The 16,180-nt window shown below is 40.8% G+C and overlaps 1 protein-coding gene across 1 annotated transcript; it reads left to right on the top strand.

The window, feature by feature from the left end:
• Positions 1-237: 237 nt before the first annotated feature.
• TMEM129 (transmembrane protein 129) lies at positions 238-15,052 on the top strand. Its single transcript, XM_026846766.1, has 4 exons — positions 238-328; positions 720-1,194; positions 3,576-3,735; positions 11,688-15,052. Exons 2-4 carry the CDS (start codon positions 734-736, stop codon positions 11,934-11,936), a joined length of 870 nt encoding a protein of 289 aa, XP_026702567.1. The 5' UTR covers positions 238-328; positions 720-733; the 3' UTR covers positions 11,937-15,052.
• Positions 15,053-16,180: the final 1,128 nt, after the last annotated feature.

The raw sequence follows: 16,180 nt of genomic DNA, 5'->3' as shown, positions 1-16,180 counted from the left end.
TGGGTGAGCCCCGGCCGGCGGCGGGCGGGCGGGCGGGCGGGAGGCACCGGGTGAGCCCCGCTCGGCAGCCTGTTGTGCCCGGCGGGGTGCCCGCCGGGGGCTGCGTGTCGGCGCACGCAGGTGCGGGTGGTCCGGTTCACGGGAGGCGGTTTGGGAATAAGAGTGGTTTAGGATCGCTCGAGCTCCTGCGGAAGGGACACCCGAAGCTTGGTAACTGGTTGCCTGCAGCGGAGCCCATGTCATTACAAAGGAATGGCATTTAACCAGCGAATTCACGTCAGCCTCCTTTAGCCATGTAATTCTACCGAAACTAAGTGGCATCTTGCAGGTATTTCTGTTCAACCAGCAAATTCCAATCAGCTTCCTTTAGATACATAACCCTGGTAAAAGCAGCATCTTCCCAGTAATTTTTTTCAACCAGCAAATTCCAATCAGCTTCCTTTAGGCACATAATTCTGGTAACCGTGGCACCATACAGGTAATTTTATTCAACCTACAAATTCAAATCGGCTTCATTTAGCTATGTAATTCTGGTAAAAATAAGTGACTGAGGTTGAGGTTGCTTACGAGGAGAGACTTGAATTTGAGTTGTCATCCAGAAGTACAGCAGCTCTCCTGGAGGTGAGCTCACTGCTTAGATAACTGTAAGATTCAGGGGTATGTGTTTATGCGTGTACTTAATTGCTTTCTGAAAGTAAGTTTTTTTTTTTTCCCTGCAGGTTATTACCTTGGAATGTGCTTTGCTGCACCTGAAAAACATCTTTGTTTTTTCTACCTGGCTTCAAAAGGATGGAAAACTTTCTTTTTCTTCGCTGTTCTCTTTCCAGCAGTAACCAGTGCCCTGGCATATTACTGGTCACGGAAAGGTTGGAATAATCATCCGTTAGCCCGAACGCTCGCTGTTCATGCTCTCCCGCAGTCAGGTTGGAGGGCAGTAGCTTCTTCCATCAATACAGAATTTAGGAGAATCGACAAGTTTGCTACCGGAGCCCCAGGAGCGAGGGTGATTGTTACGGACACATGGGTGATTAAAGTGACCACCTACTGTTTACATGTTGCCCAGCAGCAGGACATTCATTTGACAGTGACAGACTCCAGACAGCATGAACTCACCCCGGACTCAAACGTGCCTGTGCAGTTCCTCACCATCCGTGTTGCCAGTATTAATCCCTATGTGAAGGCATTTGATATCCGGTAAAACAACTACCCTGTTATGAGATATATATATATATATATATATGCTATTTGATTATGCTAGTGGAGTGCTTTTGTGGCAAATCTGAAGACTCCTTGGGCCTTGTCCCTTCCTTTTTGCTCCCTGCCTGGCGTTCGGAGATGCTGTATGTGCAGTTCTGCCACGCGGTGCAATGGAGAAAGGTTGTTTAGAAAGATTCATATACCAGCAGCATTGGATGCACAGTGGTTAAACAGAGGGACTGCCCTGTTTGATCCATTGTTGGGAAGAGGATTGTGCTGGGTGCAGGAAGGAGTAACTTGAAAAACTTGGTTGAAAGATGGAGAACAGGAATGAAAGAGAATCTTTGATTTTCCAGACTAAAACTGGCTGTTGTTCACCCATGATTCCTTTTTTTGATTCTGCTCAAGGCTCATAATTTTGTCACTGCTCAGAAGAGTTCTTGCTGAGCTACTGCAAGCCAGCTGCCCTTAAAGCAAGGAAGTAATTTTGGTCCATTTCTGATTTATGTGTTCTCATAGCAGTAAATCATAGCAAACATGGTGTGAACTGTTAGGGCTTGCTTTCCAAGAGCCCGTGCTATTTTTCTCAGCAGTCTCTCTATGTAACTAGACAAAAGTACAAGTTCCGCGGAAACCTGTAACACTGAGTAGAAGGGTGCTAAAGTCTCTGTTGTCATTGTGCCATTAAAAAGGCGTACACAAAGCCATGTTAGTGCTCCTAAAACAATATATTTGAAAAGCCATTTGAATGTATGTTTGCTGTAAATTTGTAGGTCAGCATCACTTATTTACTATGTAATTAAAAGTAGGCAGATCACCAGACTTGTGGGTGAGCAGAGGGGTCCTGGCAAGCATGAGGAAGGCACAGAGGTGATTGTGTTAGATATCCAGGTGAACAGAGCTCAGAACAAGAGGTTAGTTAAGGTAAACGTGACAATCCGAAGAAAAGAGGAGAATTTTATAGACCTGTGAGAACAGTGACCAAATAAGTATTAAACAACTAATAATGTTCTTCTGTGCATGCTTCAGTGCCAGTGATGAAACTACATCCCCAGCTGAGAAAATCATGGCTTCTTTAACAATTCCTTTTAGGGAAAAAAAATCCAAACCCCAAAACTTTATTTTGTGGCTAAACAGAACAGCACCGAGAACACTGTTTAACAGTTCTTATAATAAGATGTGTCAGAAATAGCAAATCTCTGCTAGGATGCAGTTGTATGGGATTTAAGAAAAGGGATATATAGGACAAAATTCCCCTGTTAAGGATATAGGATTTTTGTATATATCTAGAATCAGAATTAGATGTGGTGAGATGTTTCTGGAAGAAAAATGCTTTTGTGCAGGCAGGTCACGTTTCCCTGCATGTTCAGTGTGAATTTTTGTCCGGATAGAAAGGTCTCTGTTATTTGCACAGATAGCATCTGTTAACAAACAACATTATCCTATAGTAGTTAAAACAATGAAGACCACCAGCAGCTAAAGCTAAGCCAGCGTAGCATTGTACTGGGCTCCGGGAACTCAGCAAGTGGTAGGAAGGACAAGGTCAGGGCGATGTTCCCAGGACTTCTGCATGAAAGATGTTTAATGAGTGGAAACAGTGAGCTGGGAGGTTCTGGATCTGCAGCTCAGAACTGTTACATTAAAAACGGATAACAACGGTAATGTGTCACTACAGGATCTGCACAAGGTCTCCTGCCACTTGAGGTCTGTGGGCCTCACTTAGACTTAATCTAGCAGAAGCAGTCTAGTATGAAACACAGCTTGTTACAGCCTTAAATCAAAGAGAAAATCACATTCAGCAGCTGTTTGTAACCCTTGTGAAATTTCAGGTTTTATCTAAAATTATATCATAAAATCATAGAAACTGATACTGATTGACATTCCTCTGATACTTTTATGTACTACATCACCTTATGATACATGCCACGTGATATAACTTAATTTCTGACCTCGAGAGTTTATAATCTACAATTTAGATACGGTCTAAGTAAATAGGCAATAAAAAGGTGGACAGAAATTGTGCGTGCAGTACTTTACAGTTAATGTATGGTTTATGTACCTGTATTGCTTTTCTTCATGCTGATTACTTCAAAAGCCTTTATTTTTTTATGAAGTTTTAGTTAATCTCTGGCATATCCAGTCAGCAGTCTGACACAGGTATGAAGGAGGACAGCATGTTCTATCCTCCTAAGGACAGAAGTTGTGTCAAAAACAACAACTGGAAAACAAAATGCTTACTGTGTATTTATTCTGACTAGTGTGTACCAACTTAAATAGCTTTTCTGTGGATTGACTTCTCTGATGTTAACCTCTGCGATGTATCGAGGTATTTGAATGGATAATCACAGTAACATTTTGTTCCATCTTTTCTTCTTCAGGTTGAACTCCACGGAGTATGGAGAGCTCCGAGAAAAGCTCCGTGCTCCCATCAGCAATGCAGCTAATGTTGTGATCCATCAAAGCCTTAGTGATTTATTTCTAGAAACCTTTACATCTCTGGTGGAAATTAATCAGACGTATTCTGTTCCAAGCACTCAGGTGAGACTTTCTATCCATGTGAGACTGTGATAATTACACTTTTCAATACAGGTGAGCCTGTGATTACTGTGTAATTGATAACTGTTTACTTAGGGCTGTCACTGGTGAATTACTAAGATAAGTCATTGTTGTGGAGGTAACCAAAAGGTTTTATTAAACACTGATTAAATGATGATTAAATTATAATTATTAAATGGTAATTAAACTGTAATCAAATGGTAATTAAATGGTAATTGAACAGCAGTCAGACACTCTACCACTTACTACACTTCTAATAATTCAGCTAGCTTGCATACAATATACTTCAGATGTAATATAAATGTCACTTACCTCGCAGGTGATAACAGATGCAGGGTAAGGGATCTCTCGACCTTGAGGAGTAACCTTGAGAGGCATCCTACCCAAGGGGAGATCACTGCGTGCAGCCTGCTGCTGTCCAGGAGAGCTCAGTGGGCTCAAGGGGTTACAGATTTTTATAATGTAAAGTGATTGACTCGTAGTCAAACTCCCCTTGGTGTATGTGCAAGTGTGCAGCTGTAGCAGTTTTAGTTTCCTCTAGTTCCAGCTCAGGCTGGCACTGTTAGCTCCTGATAAGACATGGCCTAGATTCCTTAACATCCTGAGAAGAACTGGCCTAGTAGAATTTCTCAAGGTCTGCACAGCAGGGCTGTCTCCAGTCAGACCTCCTTGTTGGTGATGCCTGAACCAAAGTGCTGTTTACTCAGTTATCCGTCACACTCCACCCAGAACTACAGTCAATTGACTTCACAGAGTGGTGGTACCATCACCTCTTGCCTCTGTGCTATAAATACAAGATGCTAATAGCATCATGTTGTCTACTGGAGGATTAAGTGTTAAATACAAAATTAATTAAGGTTAATTATAAGATAGGTCCATACAATCAGTAGCAAGATATTCAGTATGTTTTACAGTGAGATATACTGATTGGGCCAAAAACCAGACTCAAATATATAAAAGGTCAATAATAGCAAGCTACCAGAAGAACAAACTTTATTACTACAGGACATAACATGGCATTACTGATGAGACCATCTGATAGGGTTTCCCAGCCTTCTTCATGCTTCCTAGTATATGCTGTATTTCTTCTGCATCGTGATGTACAGTTATTAATGTGGTTTTGCTTTGTTGTTGTACTTTTTGTAATACAGACTGTAAGTCTTTTATGTTTCAGTAGCTTGTGAAACAGCATCAAGTTCATTCTGGTGGGGGAAGGGAAAAGGTCTTGAGATAGCATGTACTTTTCCTTTAACAGTGCATGTGAGGTCACTGGGGCTGTATAATTAGTCATATCCAGTAATGTTTATGAATTTACAAGCACACACATTTGGTTGATTTGACACATTACAGGTAAAATTTCTATCAACAATTATGTCTTTGCAAAGTGTTCTTATACAAATTAGCACACGTGGACAGTTCTACCCTTTCCAGGGACCATGACAGGTTAAATATAACTTGTTCCTGTCCTGTACATTTAATAGCATAGGGCTCAATCTCAGATATTTGTGGCTACATAGCTTGGTTGATTGTGGGAGTAATAGAACAGGGAGCAGGTTGATCAGTAGTAGGAGTAGTTGTTGGTACAGTGTGAGGTCTGGGAGTAGATGGTAGCGTGACCTTTAAGGATAGTCCCCTTCTTCTGTCTCTACCTGTCCACAGGCACACTGCTTCTATAGTTGTGTCATTAAAGAGGAAACTAATGATACAGTTGGGGCATGGGGAACAGCCTACTCTGCTTTTTAATTGAGTTTGATTTGTCTTCCTGACAGTTGTGTAGGTTTTTGCCTCTGAATAATCTGTCACGTTAAATTCAACAGAGATTCTGTCAGCTGGTATATACAAAAATAAGGTGACTTAACTTGCTTTTACAATTGCGTGTTTATTGGTGATTGTTATTGATAGGTCTTTTGTTGGTTCTCCCAATATTCCTGTACTTCCATCAGTTTTAAACATGTGATGCAGAATGTACTACAGTTACCGTATTGATGAGCACAAATAAAAGAAGTGAGGGCCTCCACCCCATGCACTGGGCTTGTTGAGGTGTACACCAGAACTGGTCAATGTTGGCAATGATTATTCCTGTGAGAAGGATGAATGTTCCTGATGATCAGTCTAGTCTCCAAGAGAGACATTCTGGTATCATTCCCAGTACCGTTCCTGGAAAGAGAAAACAACACAAGTCTTGGCAGGGTCATTCTGGACTGGTTTTCGTTAGTAGCCAGGATATATGCACCTAGCAGCCTTTGCAGGCAACTTGGTCCTGTTAAGTGAATCTTGAGATGGAATGAAGAAAAATAGTGACATTTTAGAGGTCTTTTGCTATCTAACAGGCCTCAAAACACAAGGGGAGAAGTGCCATGTCTTTTACATCCAGGCTACAAAGGACCCTTATACAATCAATGACTCTCTGGCATGGATGATAAATGGCACACCCCTCAATATAATTGATCCAGGTAGTTTGGAAAAATATCTGGGACTACATACAGATGCATGGGTTAGAATATCTAAGCCAGGACTACTAGAAAAACTTAATTTTATGGGGAGTGTGTTCAGGAGATAACGCGTGTTTTTTCAAGGTCACCTATGACTTCTACGTTACCCGTCTGAGCATCAGCAGAGCTAGGATACTGAGGGAAGTTAGTTATTTTTGAGTCAGGCAGCATGGGTGCAGCAAACTACGGCAGTTCACTGACGCCCACGGGTAGCTGCTAATTTTCATTCAGCTAACCAAGGACACTCCAGGCAGCCAAAAGACCAAACACTACCATCCGCAATTTCCAAACTCATCACTAATACATCAAAGCCTAAAACTTTTTCTTTCCCTGAAACTACTGCTAATTGGTTCCTTGATATCCTTTTCTGCCCTGGCAATAACAAGTTTACTTTAGCTATGGGGCATGTTTTACCTTTGTTGGTAAATCCTGTTATTTTAACCCTCCATTGACCAGGCTTAATGTCAATTCTTTGGGCATCCAAATTTAAGATTATTGAAATTTAAGCTTCTATGACAAAAAAATTCACTAGCTGTCTTTGGGAGCTGATTGGGACATAAATGTGAGGGCTTTCTGTGTGATCCCATTGATAAGTTTAATCCTCTCGACAAGCAGCTCAAGTTGCTGTCCAGGACTCACTTTTTTTTTGGCTTCAAGGTTTGCAATTTCTAAGAAGTCTAAAAGGGTTATTTGCAGGGTCTTTGGGGGTGGACGGTTGTTTGGTTTGATTCCCTGATACCCCTTGTTTTCAGAAAGCCTTGGTCAGACTAAGTATAGTTCCCTTCAGCTGACTATGTATGGCTGCCTGAGGTATGCCCAGCACTAAGACTTTTCTCCAGAGTTCGTTACAACTTTTCCAGGGCTCCACTACCTCACTGGGGGGTTTATGAGATTGGGAAAGGTGTTGGGGTTTCTGGGGAGTCTGTTTTACTTGCCAGATCTATCTGCTCTCTGCTGCAGCTTGAGATTGCCTGCCCAGTTGGTGTCGGTTCGTCCCACCTCATCTCTTGACCATGACTGACAATGCCATGCAACAGTTCTGCCCAGGTCAGGATGGATCGGAAGCACTTGGGCATCCTGACCCTTCTGAGTGTCATGCTCTATGTTTTGTCTTATTTCGTCCATTTTTGCAATCAGGTATGGTATTAGGATAGCAGGGGCTCCCCTTACAGTGGTTTCACAGCCTGAGGGTCTACAGAGGCAGTGATAGGGTAATTACCATGTGCACCTCTGTCGTTCACAGACTGAAGGCAGGCTGCTTTTGTAACGACAGTAGAAAGTTCATTTAATGATCTTACTGGTAGGCTCTCCTCAATCCTGAGGGTCTATGCCCCCTGTCCAATACACCACTTGTAGCACACACTTTGAAATACATCTCAGTTAATCACCACCACCTTTCCTGTCTTTTGATATATACACACAGATACTATTCCCTTAGTCTGTGAACCATCCCTCTAAAATGTCCATTGAGTTCAGTTAGTTCATGACTTTGGGCTCCATCTGTCATAACAGCCCTTCAGGGCAAGAGAGATGGTGTGTGGTGTTGGATTGTTCCATGATGCAGTCAGTTCTGGTTCCATCACTGCTGGGCTTGCCCAGTTCTATCACTGCTGCACTTTGCTCAGTTTCATCAGAATTCATTCTTCATTAATCTGAGTAATTCTTACTGCAATACCATTGATATGTCATCTAGCAACCATAAATGACATATAGTATTACATAGCAATTGGAATCATACAGTTTAATTCAGTGGCTCTTCTCACACAAAATCAAATCCCCTTGAGGTACACATTGGACTTACCCATCCTTCCCACCAAGTGCACCCAGGTTCTTGAGCAAAAACAATCCCATGGATGAGTTTGTCTTTGCCAAAGTCAGGAATAACCCAGACTGTCTTCCCCAGCATATTTTTTATGTGCACCACAGGGGCTTTATCCCCTTCTGCGGTGTGTACATGTTTTGATTGGGCAGGACCAGCTCAATTGGCAGATCCCTAGTGTTGACTAACCAGGTGGCTTTTGCTAAATGTGTCTTGTAGTGTTTGAATGTCGCATCACCCGCTGCTCTCAGCGTTGTCTTTAACAGTCCATTGTACTGTTTAGTTTTCCTGGAGGCTGGTGCATGATAGGGGATGTGATACCCACTCAGTGCCATTCTTTTTGGCCCAAGTGTCTATGAGGTTGTTTTAAAAAGGACTCCTGTTGTCTGACTCAATTCTTTCTGGGGTGCCATAAGACTTGCTTTTCAAGGCCCAGGACAGTGTTTGGGCGGTGGCACAGGGCACAGCATATGTTTCCAGCCAGCCAGTGGCTTCCTCCACCATTGTGAATACATGGTGCTTGCCTTGGCGGGTTTGTGGATTGTGATATAAACAGTCTGCCAGGCCTCCCCTCCCCATATTTATATTTCAGCCATCATCCTCCATACCACAGAGGCTTTTAACTGCTTGGCTTGCTTGATTGCAGCGCATGTTTTACATTTGTGGATAATCTGTGTGGTAGTGTCCATGGTCAAGTCCACCCTTCGGTCACAAGCCCGTCTATATGTTACATCTCTTCTGTGATGGCCTGAGGTGTCATGGATCTAGTGAACTATAAATAATTCACCCTTATGTTGCCCATCCAGATCCACCTGAACCACTTCAATCTTAGCAGCCTGATCCACCTGCTGGTTATTTTGATGTTCTTCAGTGGTCTGACTCTTGGGTATGTGGGCATCTATGTGACGTACTTTTACAGTGAGGTTCTCTAGTTGGGCAGCAATATCTTGCCACAGTGGAGCAGTCCAGATGGGTTGACCTCTGTGCTACCAGCTGCTCTGCTTCTGTTGCTGTAACCACCCCCACAGGGCACTTGCCACCATCCATGGGTCAGTATAGAGAAGGAGCACTGGCCACTTCTCTTGGCCAGCAATGTCTAAAGCTAGCTGGATGGTCTTCACTTCTACAGATTGGTTTGATTTACCTTCTTCTTTTGCAATTTCTGTGACTTCTTGTATAGGAGCCTTCCACTACCGATGCTTTCCTACAATATGACAGGACCCATCAGTGAATAGGGCATATTGCTTCTCATTTTCTGGTAGATTTGGCATGTGTCACCTCCTCTGGCGATATTCTGAAGTCTTTGCCTTCTGGCCAGTCCATGATCAGTTCTAAGACTCCTGAGTGACTAGGGTTTCCAGTTTGAGCCTGTTGCGTGATCAGTGCAACCTGCTTACTCCACATAGCATCAGTTGCATGATGTGTAGAGGGGACCCTCCCTTTGAACATCCAGCACAGCACTGGCAGTTGCGGTGCCAAGAGGAGCTGTGCTGCAGTACCAACCACTTCCGAGCAGCTAAGACCCATTCATATGCTGCCAGTATTTATTTTTTTTTGAGTATAGTGGGCCTCAGATCCTCTGTATCCCTGACCCCAAAACCCTAGTGGTTGACCTCAAGTCTCCCCTGGTGCTTTCTGCCAGAGGCTTCAGGTAGGGCCATTCTCATATGTGGTGTACAGAACATATTTTACATCTTGTCCTGCCCAGACTGGCCCAAGGGCTACTGCAATGTCCCGTTTAATTTGTTCAAAGGCTTGTTGTTGCTCAGGGCCTCATTTGAAATTCTTCTTCTGCGTCACGACACAGTGGGATGGGGGAAGAGTATTGGGAAAAAAAGGTAAAACTTATGGGTTGAGATAAAGACAGTTTAATAGGACAGAAAAGGAAAGGAAAAATAATGTTAAAAGAATATACAAACAAGTGATGCACCATGTAGTTGCTCACCATCGATGCCCAGCCAGCCCCCCAATCCCAATTTTATTTCAAATTAATTATTCTTAATTGGGGCTTGCTTTCATTGTAAATAACACCATAGAGTCCTACCTTCAGTAATACTTGCGGAGACCTGGTAGTTATAATACTTGTGCAGCAATCAACAGTGTGACTAGAGCACTGTTCAGGGTAACAGAGGTAACTAAAGTAGTTCTGATGACCTTACAGTGAGGCTGTGTGAGATGTTCCAGCTAGTGCAGTGACTACTTGATATCTTCAGCAGTGTCATGCATCTTATGTGGCGTCTTTACTGTATGGTTCCATGAACTAGCTAAAATAAAACTGGATCAAATATGTCTGCACATAATGCAGTTGTGTGTTCTGATTGCAGTGCCAGCACACAGTGAAAAGAGATGCTGAAAATAAAGAGAAGATACTGTTCATTTGAGAGAGTTGCCCTCTTGCACAGCTTTTCATTTGTGACATATTTAAGTGTCAGTTGAGCTACTGAACTTTGGTTTGACATTGAGTGATAAATAACCTCAGAAATTATGATAAGGACATTAAAAATACAACATGGGATTCTTTCCTATTCTGAAGCTCCATGAGTAAGTTGAAAAAGTTAGTTAAGCTTTCTATGTTAGAGCTTTTCCAGCCTAAAAATTGAGATAAGCCCTAATTTCACAAGTTAAAGCTGATATAGCTTCTGAAAGAAGTAGTCCTCCTCCTGCACACTCCTCGTCCCCGTGTTGACACAAGACTTTGTGCTTGGGGGACATGATTGAGGTAAAAAGAGGCAAAGAAAGATGACTAGTTTTCGTCTGGATCCCCTTCACAGTCAAGCTGCCAGTGTAGCTGAATGGACACTTTTGCTGACAAGGGAAGAAGCACTGGAGGTGTGATATAGAGACCACAACGCAGAGCTGTATGAATAAGATTCAGGTCTCCAGGCTTGTTCAGTGTGTTGTCTTTGAACTGTGTGAAGTTCTTGGAGAGCTTTGGCTGGAAGACACATGGGAAATGCTAGTTACTGTTTATTAATTGTAAAACACTTCATAGCAAGATGATCTTCCTCTATCCCAACTGAAAGTTCGCATGGCATAATTAACTGTGGGGAAATACCAGTTATTCCAATATTATCTAAGTAAATTTCTTGTACTTCAAGATGGGTGCCCACTGTGTTCAGTAAAGCCCCAATTTCCTCTGTTATTTATGTCTCTTACTTATAAAGATGGAAGGTAGGAACAGCCATATACTGTAATAAGGGGTAAGAACTGTTTGCTTTTTTTTATTTTCCTTACTTTATATTGGTATGTTTTTTTTGAAAAATATCTGAATGATAAAGATGGCTGCTTGCTTACCTTTCTCTGGCTGCTGTTCTCTGGAAACAGGTGGAGCTCTTCAGAGAAAGAGTGTTTATTTTTGTTTAATTAGTCTCATCAAGCAGTTCTGGGTTTTTTGTTTCAAGAGACAATTTGTTCTCATTCAGTAGAGGTTATTCTAATAAATAATAAAACACAGCTCAGTAGATTGAAATGGTTTGGTATCTTCTGTTGGGGCAGTTCTACCCAACTCTGCCCAACTCAGGTTCCTGCTATGCTTGTGTGCACATGTTCTAAAAGCCTTTGAAGAGCAATAACAGAAAGCATTCTGTGCAGTTCGTAATTTTGATGTTTTTCTCCTCCTTTAGGAGCTGGAGCCATGCATAGGGTGTATGCAGACCATTGCTAACATCAAGCTCATCAAGAACTGCCAGGAGCCAAACGAAGGGGAATGCCAGCAGTGCTACTGTCGTCCCATGTGGTGCCTCACCTGCATGGGCAAATGGTTTGCCAGCCGACAGGATCAGCAGCACCCTGAGACCTGGCTGTCAAGCCAAGTGCCTTGTCCCACTTGCCGAGCCAAATTTTGCATTTTAGATGTTTGCATAATACGATGAGTAATACTTGGGTATGTTTTAACTTTTTTGAGTGCATTTCATAGCTGGTTTGGTTAAAAGGCCTGTTGGATTTGTTTCTGAGACTTCATGTTATACATGGGTGCAAACTCCAAAGCCTTCTTTTACAGTGTTGAAAACAGATGTAAATCTTTTCAGTTTCTCTCCAATTCTACCTGTACCTTCAGTTTTTATTCACCGGATGTCAGTTTCCGTTTTTTGGGTTTTTTTTTAACTTGTATTTTGCTTTCTTATGTGTTGGATGGAATAAGGGTTACCCTTTATATTTGTGGCACTGTTTTCAAGTTTTAACATAGGTTACGTTTTTTGAATTTAACTTGGGTTTTGTTTCTTTAGTAAAAGGTTAATGGAGAAAATTACTTTGGTTAGACTTCACTGATACTTTTATTCTTCTCTAATCCATTTGTAAAGTTCTTACCAATCTTTGCACATGTTCACCATACAGTTATACCAGATTTGTTCCTTCTGCGGGTCCCCTTTCTGTACTCTAAGGAATTTAATCCCTGAAGATGTACAGCTCCTGTAGGGACCTTTTATTCCACTAATCTGCCTCTAGTTTATTTTTGATGGATGTATGTATTTCAAACAACAGAAGGATTCAGAAACATACCCATTTACCTACACTGCTCATACTATGCTTTGTTAAATCTGTTGGTTTCCAGGAGCTACATTGCTTAGGGTTTCAATGCTCTTTAAAAAGGTAATGGACCTTTTTTATACATTTGAAGGGAGTGCAGCAAACATCTATCTAAATAGTCCGAAAGAATACTCAGCTATTTCAGAGCATGTAAGCTTTTTCTGAGGGGTAACCTTTCCCCTGAGACAGATGCCAGGATCACAGCGGTTTAAGTTTCCATGCTAGATCCCAAAAGAATGACCATCATTAACAAAAGGTTTTCGGGCTTGCAATTTAAGACTGATCATAAGCAGTAGTCAGTGTTTTGATATTCATAGGATGCAGGCTTCTTGATCTGATCTGCATCAGAATAATTTGTAAATTAAAATCAAAGCATTTTCCATACATTTAAGAGAGTGCTACTTGACCTAAATGCAGTGTGTAGTGTTGTAGCTGTCCATCACACCCTTCAATGAACAATTATTTGGCATACTGCTTGGTGGAGAGCCTCAAGCTGCTGGAGAATGCATGAGTTCTTACACTGACCTGTGCACTGCAGGGGCTGAGATGCAGGTATTTGCTTGCTCGGGTTGTTTATCTTGGAGGGGTGGTATCCTCAGGCAGACAGGTGGGTCAATAGTTAGGAAAAGGAATATTTTAATGCTTTGGTGTAGGAGAATAAAAGTCCTAATGCCTCCCACCTGTGTAATCAGAAGGTTCTTATCAGTAAATGACTTGCATAGATGACATGCCAGTGATTACAGGAAAACATCTTTATTACCATGACCAGCAACTGCTTTGAGCAGGAATAGGTGGCAGGATGTTAAAAACGGTACAAGTACTGAAAGCACAACCACAAAAGGTTTCATTAGTTGCAGCCTAGCTGCAGGTTTTGTGGTGAATGCACCAAACTGCACTGGGAGCCAGCCACCCAAGAAATGGTTAGAAAATTGACTGCAAACTGTATTTTGGAGAAGGATAAGGAATTGAGAGCAGATTTGACAGCATTATTTGAGAACTAACATATATGTTATATTGGGGGGGGGGTTGTTTCGGGGTTTTTTAATAATATACATTTATAAATGTCCCAGCTGTTTGGGTTTAAGGACACTGATGCTTGAGTATATCTCAGTTGTTACATACACAACATCTACTATGCAATTATCTATACTACCTATTAATAATGGTGATTTTTCTGCTTTTCATTACCTGTTGTTTTGGATTGTAAAGAGTGAAAATTTGACACTGAGACTAGTAGTATAGATTTGTCTGTCTTTCCCAAAGAGGTCTTAAGTGGCACGTCTCTCTTCATCTGAATAGGATTGAGTTCCTGAGATTCAGATTTGTTGACAATCACTGATCAGTGATTGAATTTAAAATATTTTCCAGTCTCCTGTGGGAAAGTTAGTTGGAAGTTTGAAATAGTCTCTGCAGGTTACTTTAATTGTTATGGGGCCAGGTAGTGTCATCTGACATTCACCTCCTCCTCACAACACAGCAGCCTTTACAAATAAGCATTTTCTACCATTTGCTTATGTAAAGTTTACATGATGTGTCACAGATATAAGGGATGTATGTGGTCCTTGAAATAGTTGCAGAAGAGAGGGTAGGATTTTGAAGTTGTGGTCTTGCCACTGACAGTCATTCACTTCCTACAGCTCTTTTCCTGTTTGGAATAAAAATATTTATTGTAAAGATGTGTGAAGTTAAAATTGTAAAGAAACATAGATAATAGATACATGTAGTTGCAGATGGTTTTATAGGAGGAAAACAGGTCAGTTTCTCATGTAGTAAGAGCTTTAGTCTCCCAATTGCTTGTGCAGTGAAGTTGTTTACAGAAATCTGCTTTGAATTGATAGGAAGTTTTAATTTCAGTGGAACTTTGCTTTTATTCATCTTACTACTTTTGTCAGGATAACAGTATGACAAAATAACAGTCATAAATGTGTAATACTTTTGCATCTATTAATGGTAGTGTTCTATCCACAGAAGTGCCTCTTAGAAAACTTAGTAATAATTACCAAAATAAAATTATTATTTCTGTTCATAATAGTGCCTGGCTTAAATTCCTTAAAACAAGCATTTTTTTCCAAGTTTAAATTTTCGAAGTCACACCTGGCATGCCTCAAAAGTTTGTAATCTTCGTAAAGGCTGTGTTAGAGAACCAACTTGTTAAAAATCCATGAGACATGTTGTTCGTGGAGACAGTAGAAGGAGAAAACATGACCTCTCCTTGAACAGTCGTGTTATCTTATTTGTCTTGAATAAATCACTGAACATTAGAATAATAGAGTACAAAAATAGGCATTTGTCTTCATGATAGCTTCAGGTCATTATCTAAAGAGTCATGTGTGCATTTAGGGCTGTTTCTAGAGAAGATCTCTGCAGTAAAATTAAATACATTGCCTCCCACCCAATCTTGATATGTTTCTTACACATAAGGATAGGGTTTAGATTTGGTCTTTTTACACCACTTTTCTAAGAAAAAAATGAGCCGAGTAACATGATGGGCTAAAATATTTACTTAAAGAGTTTTCTTGAATTATTAGGTGTTGCTTTTTCAGCTCTGTGTATGTTCTTCCACATCACTGACTTGTGGGTAGGCAGTGTTAGTAATCTGAAGTACATTATATAAATGTAATGTCAGTATGACAATCTATATGTGGGTGCACAGTGTCAGTATAAAGACCCCATATGTGTGTATACATGTATAGCCTGAATTTCCCTATGTGCTGCAGCTGAACAGGCGTTTTGAAAACATGGGCTGTGGCTATATTATTTATTTCCACAGCTCTGTAATTTCTGTTGTAACATTCCAGAAGATACTGGTAAAATATCTTATCTGTTCATTTTTTAGGTTAACATAGTTTGCTAATCCAAAAAATGCATTTTGAAAGGCAGGATGTATGTTGAATTCATTATATGAATTCAGTTGTTTACCATAAGTCTTGCCATAACTCAAACACAAATACCAGGTTATTATGTGATCTCTTCAGTATGCATATTGTGCTGAAACTCATAGACTGCAGCTATGTATCATTCCAGTCAAGCTAAACCTCAGTAAGACATAACTGACTAATGTTGAGTGCTGTTTCTTAAGAAATTTTGACTTTTGAGCTATTCAAGGAGTTGAGATGTAAATATTCAAGCTCTTACATGCATTACAAGACATCTTCTTCCAAAGATATACTGCAGGGTTTGTTATTCATGTGGGGTTTTTACCTGGATAGTTTACCTATTTTAAAATGGACAGTATTGGATAGCTTTTACAGAAAAGGCTTAATAAATACATGTAGTTAATCTTAAAAATATTTGAAGAGCTGAATAAAAATACAGTTGACTTTATGTAAGACTTCTGGTTTTCATTTTCAAATTATGTTTACCAGTTAAAACTTTGAGTGGAAGTGAATGTAACTTACCTGTATAAATGTTTTAGGTGAGAACATGTGAATACGAAGAGGGCTTAAATTCTCCTGAAGGTGCATGTGGTAGTTACTTTTCTGAATTTTCCTACTATAACCTGAACGTAGAGTTCCATAAATGAAAGAAGGTATGGAAGATCGATGTATGTATCTCAGGGAAAAAATAAATGCTTTCCATAATTAGGAAG

The sequence above is a fragment of the Athene cunicularia genome (genome assembly GCF_003259725.1).
Source record: "Athene cunicularia isolate RWA chromosome 4 unlocalized genomic scaffold, athCun1 chr4_part1, whole genome shotgun sequence".
NCBI lineage: Eukaryota > Metazoa > Chordata > Aves > Strigiformes > Strigidae > Athene > Athene cunicularia.
Note: the sequence above shows the minus strand (reverse complement) of the source record. Positions and strands in the feature narration are given on the sequence as shown.

Excerpts from the sequence above, each read along its gene's own strand:
- TMEM129 (XM_026846766.1), top strand. The coding sequence starts at position 734 with ATGTGCTTTGCTGCACCTGAAAAACATCTTTGTTTTTTCTACCTGGCT. Across the intron at positions 1,195-3,575 it reads GTGAAGGCATTTGATATCCG|GTTGAACTCCACGGAGTATG; the intron begins GTAAAACAACTA and ends TTTCTTCTTCAG. Across the intron at positions 3,736-11,687 it reads ATTCTGTTCCAAGCACTCAG|GAGCTGGAGCCATGCATAGG; the intron begins GTGAGACTTTCT and ends CTCCTCCTTTAG.